General features: G+C 38.8%; 1 protein-coding gene across 1 annotated transcript; it reads left to right on the forward strand.

The window, feature by feature from the left end:
• Positions 1 to 643: 643 nt before the first annotated feature.
• LOC109222568 lies at positions 644 to 3,964 on the forward strand (the record flags this gene model as incomplete). The annotated part of the gene is made up of 2 exons (XM_019386915.1): positions 644 to 2,015; positions 2,261 to 3,964. Coding segments are annotated over exons 1-2 (3,076 nt in total), but the record flags the coding sequence as incomplete, so codon positions are not given.
• Between the last annotated feature and the right edge of the window lie 9 nt (positions 3,965 to 3,973).

Below are 3,973 nucleotides of genomic sequence, written 5' to 3' on the forward strand. Positions count from 1 at the left end.
GGTGCACAACATGATGAGGAACCTATGTATGAAGACAAAGAGGAAGAAGAACAAAGCATAAATGAAAGTCCATTAATACAACTACCAGCAAAGATGATATCATACAACCAAAGGAAAAAAATGGGGCAACAGAAATAAAGGATACAAAAGGCATGAAGGAACAACTACCTACTTCTGGAAAAGCAGGGGAAGGAAGAGGTAGTGATTCAGTGGATCCAGGAGGAACAGGGGCTGATGCAGTACAGATTTTCATTTTGGATGACCAGCAAAAAGAAAAATTGCAGTCCAAACAGCAAACAGAGGCAGCTGAAGTCACTGTTCCATTGGAACAGGTTCAAATAAAGATTCTAAAGAAGGGGGAAGAACATGCATTGATTTTACACCATCAGCAACAATTAGATAAAATCAATGAGCAACAAATGGAGAATACAAAAGGAGGAGGTCTCAGAACAGGGCATGATATGGATGAAGAATCAACAGCACAAAATTTTCAGAACATAGGTAGGCAGGGTGACTTATCTCCTAGAGTTCTTGAAAAGGTTAAATCTGCAGCAAAGAACAAAAAGAAGCAACAAAAAGAAACAGTTGCACCTTCAGGAGGTGTTCAGACAAGGAGGACCTTATCTAAATCATTTGCTCAATAATGGATGCTCTATTCTGGAATATAAGGTCAGTCAATACCCAACAAGCTTTTGAAAGGTTGATCAAAATGCACAGGAAACATCACTATGACTTTATTGGCTTGATGGAACCTATGCAACAAATGAGAACACTGGAAAGATATAGAAGCAGAATAGGTTTTGCACAGGCAATTGCTAATGAATCAAATAAGATATGGGCTTTTATTGATGAGGTATATGAAGTTACAATAATGTATAATATGGTTCAGCAACTAACATTAAGGCTGTTTCACACAGAAAATCATGTGGAAATAGTCCTTACACTGGTGTATGCTAAATGTGATGCCATTGAAAGGATTGAACTGTGGGATTCATTGTATTATATGGCGAATGACATGACAGTACCATGGTTAGTTGGAGGTGACTTTAATGTCATATGGGATGAAGAGGAGAAATTTGGGGGACTTCCAGTTCATATCAATGAAGTTGATGACTTCAGACATTGCATAAATACATGTAACCTGAGTGATCTTGGATTTAAAGGCAGTATCTTTACATGGTGGAATGGCAGGGCAGAAGAAGACTGTATTTTCAAGAGATTAGACAGATGTCTAGCTAATTCAGAGTTTCAGCAGACCTTCCCAGGGTTAGAAGTGCAGCATCTTCCTAAAATTGGATCAGATCATAGTCCAATGCAGTTAAAATGTGATATAGAGACCCCTCCTGTGCAGAAACCATTCAGATTCTTAAATTTTTGGGTGGAGCATGCAACATTTAAAGAGGTGGTGCAGGAAAACTGGAAGGCTGATTTCTGGGCTAATCCTTACACATTATTCAATCACAAGTTAAAAAAGTTAAAAAAGGCATTATCTGTGTGGAGCAAAAAAACATATGGAGACATTTTTCAAAAGATAGCAAGCATGGAGGAGGTGGTTAAGGTTCATGAAGCAGAATTTGAAGCCAATCCTACAAGATTAAACAGGCAGAGGTTACAAAAGGTACAAGCAGAACTTACTAGATTTCTAGCTCTGGAAGAAAAATATTGGAAACAGAAGGCTGGCATGTCATGGTTTAAAGATGGTGATAGGAACACTAAGTTCTTTCATGCTCAAGTAAGAGGTAGAAGAAAGAAATTGCAACTATCCAGAATTCAAAACAGTCAAGGTGTTTGGATAGATGAGGAGGCAGCAATAGCTACAGAGGCAATTCAATTCTTCCAAGGTCAATTCTCTGAAACCACAGTACCAACAGCTTTTGAAATAATAGAGCATGTTCCTTCTTTGGTAGATTTGAATCAAAACCAGGAATTAACAAAACAGCCATCCTTAGAAGAGGTAAAAGCTGCAGTATTTGGACTAAATGGAGATAGTGCTGGAGGGCCAGATGGTTTTACAGGTAAGTTCTATCAGTCCTGTTGGGATATTATAGGGGGGACCTTCATGATATGGTTAGAGCATTCTTTAATGGGCATGATCTACCAAAATGTGTGACTCACACAAACTTGGTGTTGCTTCCAAAGAAGAAAGAGGTATGCACATTCTCTGATTTGAGACCCATCAGTCTCAGTAATTTCTCCAACAAGGTGATTTCAAGAGTGATTCATGATAGGGTGGTGGGACTGCTACCTAACTTAATATCAGAAGAACAATCTGGATTTGTTAAAGGAAGAAGCATAGTGGAAAATATTCTACTTACACAAGAGATTGTCACAGACATGAGACTAAGGACAAAGGCAGGTCCTAATGTCATCATAAAGCTAGATATGACCAAGGCCTATGACAGATTGTCCTGGCTATTCCTGACAAAGGTTTTAAGGAAAATGGGATTTTCAGAAACATTTATAGGCATGGTCTTTGGCATAGTCTCTAATAATTGGTACTCAGTATTGATAAATGGTCAAGCTCATGGTTTCTTCAGATCTTCAAGGGGAGTGAAACAGGGGGATCCACTGTCCCCTACTTTGTTTATTCTAGCAGCAGAAGCATTGTCAAGGGGCCTTAATGCACTTCATCAAAACTTATACTTCTGTGGTTATGGTATGCCTAAATGGAGCCCAAAGATTAATCATCTAGCTTATGCAGATGATACAATTATCTTTTCATCATCTGATGCTACATCACTTAGGCTCATCATGGAGGTTCTTGATGCATATGAATCAGCTTCAGGGCAGTTGGTCAACAAGGCAAAGTCAGCTGTATACTTACATCATTTGACAGATGCTGAAGTAGCAGATAAAGTGGAGCAGGTCACAGGAATAAAGAGGCAAGAGTTTCCTATAATATATCTAGGGTGCCCTATATTCTACTCAAGGAGGAAGATGGAATACTACCAACCCATGATTACCAAGATACTGGACAGACTACAATCATGGAAAGGTAAAATGTTATCAATAGGGGGCAGAGCAGTACTTATTGCTCATGTGTTGCAGAGCATGCCAATTCATTTATTATCAGCTGTCAACCCTCCTGCTTATGTAATCAATAGGATTCATAAAATATTTGCCCAATTTTTTTGGAGTAGTTCAATTACAGGCAGTAACAGACATTGGGCATCTTGGTCTACTTTATGTATGCCACAAGAAGAAGGGGGGATTGGGTTTAGGTCTCTTCATGATGTAGCAACAGCCTTATTTTGCAAGTTATGGTGGAATTATAGAACTAAGCCTAGCCTTTGGAGTTCCTTCATGAGTCAGAAATATTGTAAAAAGCTAAATTCAGTGATTGTACCATGGAGAGAAGGGTCTCATGTGTGGAGAAAAATGTTAGAGTGTAGAGATTTGATAGAACATCAGATTATATGGCATCCAAGAATGGGTTCCTCTTTATTTTGGTATGATAACTGGACTGGTTTAGGGGCACTATACTTCTTGGTTCCACAGGAATTTGGTATTGATGAATCTGTACACAATGTTTGGGATGTGGTAGAAGGAGATACATGGAATGCAGAAAGACTGTATGAGGCTTTACCAGAGGAATATGCAGAACATATACATCAAAACATTAAGCCACCTACAGCACATGGAGTACTTGATGTATCTAACTGGATGCTGGAACCTAAAGGATATTTCTCTGTAAAAACAGCTTGGGATTACTTGAGAAAAAGAGCTGAGCCTATGACAGCATACAAGAAGATATGGATAAAGGGGTTACCCTTTAAAATTGCTTTTTTTATGTGGAAGGTGTGGAGAAATAAGTTGCCATTAGATGATTTTTTCAGAAGGTTGGGCTACTTAATGGCATCTAAATGCTGGTGTTGTGCAGAACCAAGGGAGGAAATGACCAAGTGGAAAATATTCCACACTTTCTTTGCTGCATATGTGGAAGTGAAAAACAGATGCCCTGAAAGTCAGTTTA

The sequence above is a fragment of the Nicotiana attenuata genome, unplaced genomic scaffold (assembly GCF_001879085.1).
Source record: "Nicotiana attenuata strain UT unplaced genomic scaffold, NIATTr2, whole genome shotgun sequence".
In the NCBI taxonomy this organism is placed as follows: domain Eukaryota; kingdom Viridiplantae; phylum Streptophyta; class Magnoliopsida; order Solanales; family Solanaceae; genus Nicotiana; species Nicotiana attenuata.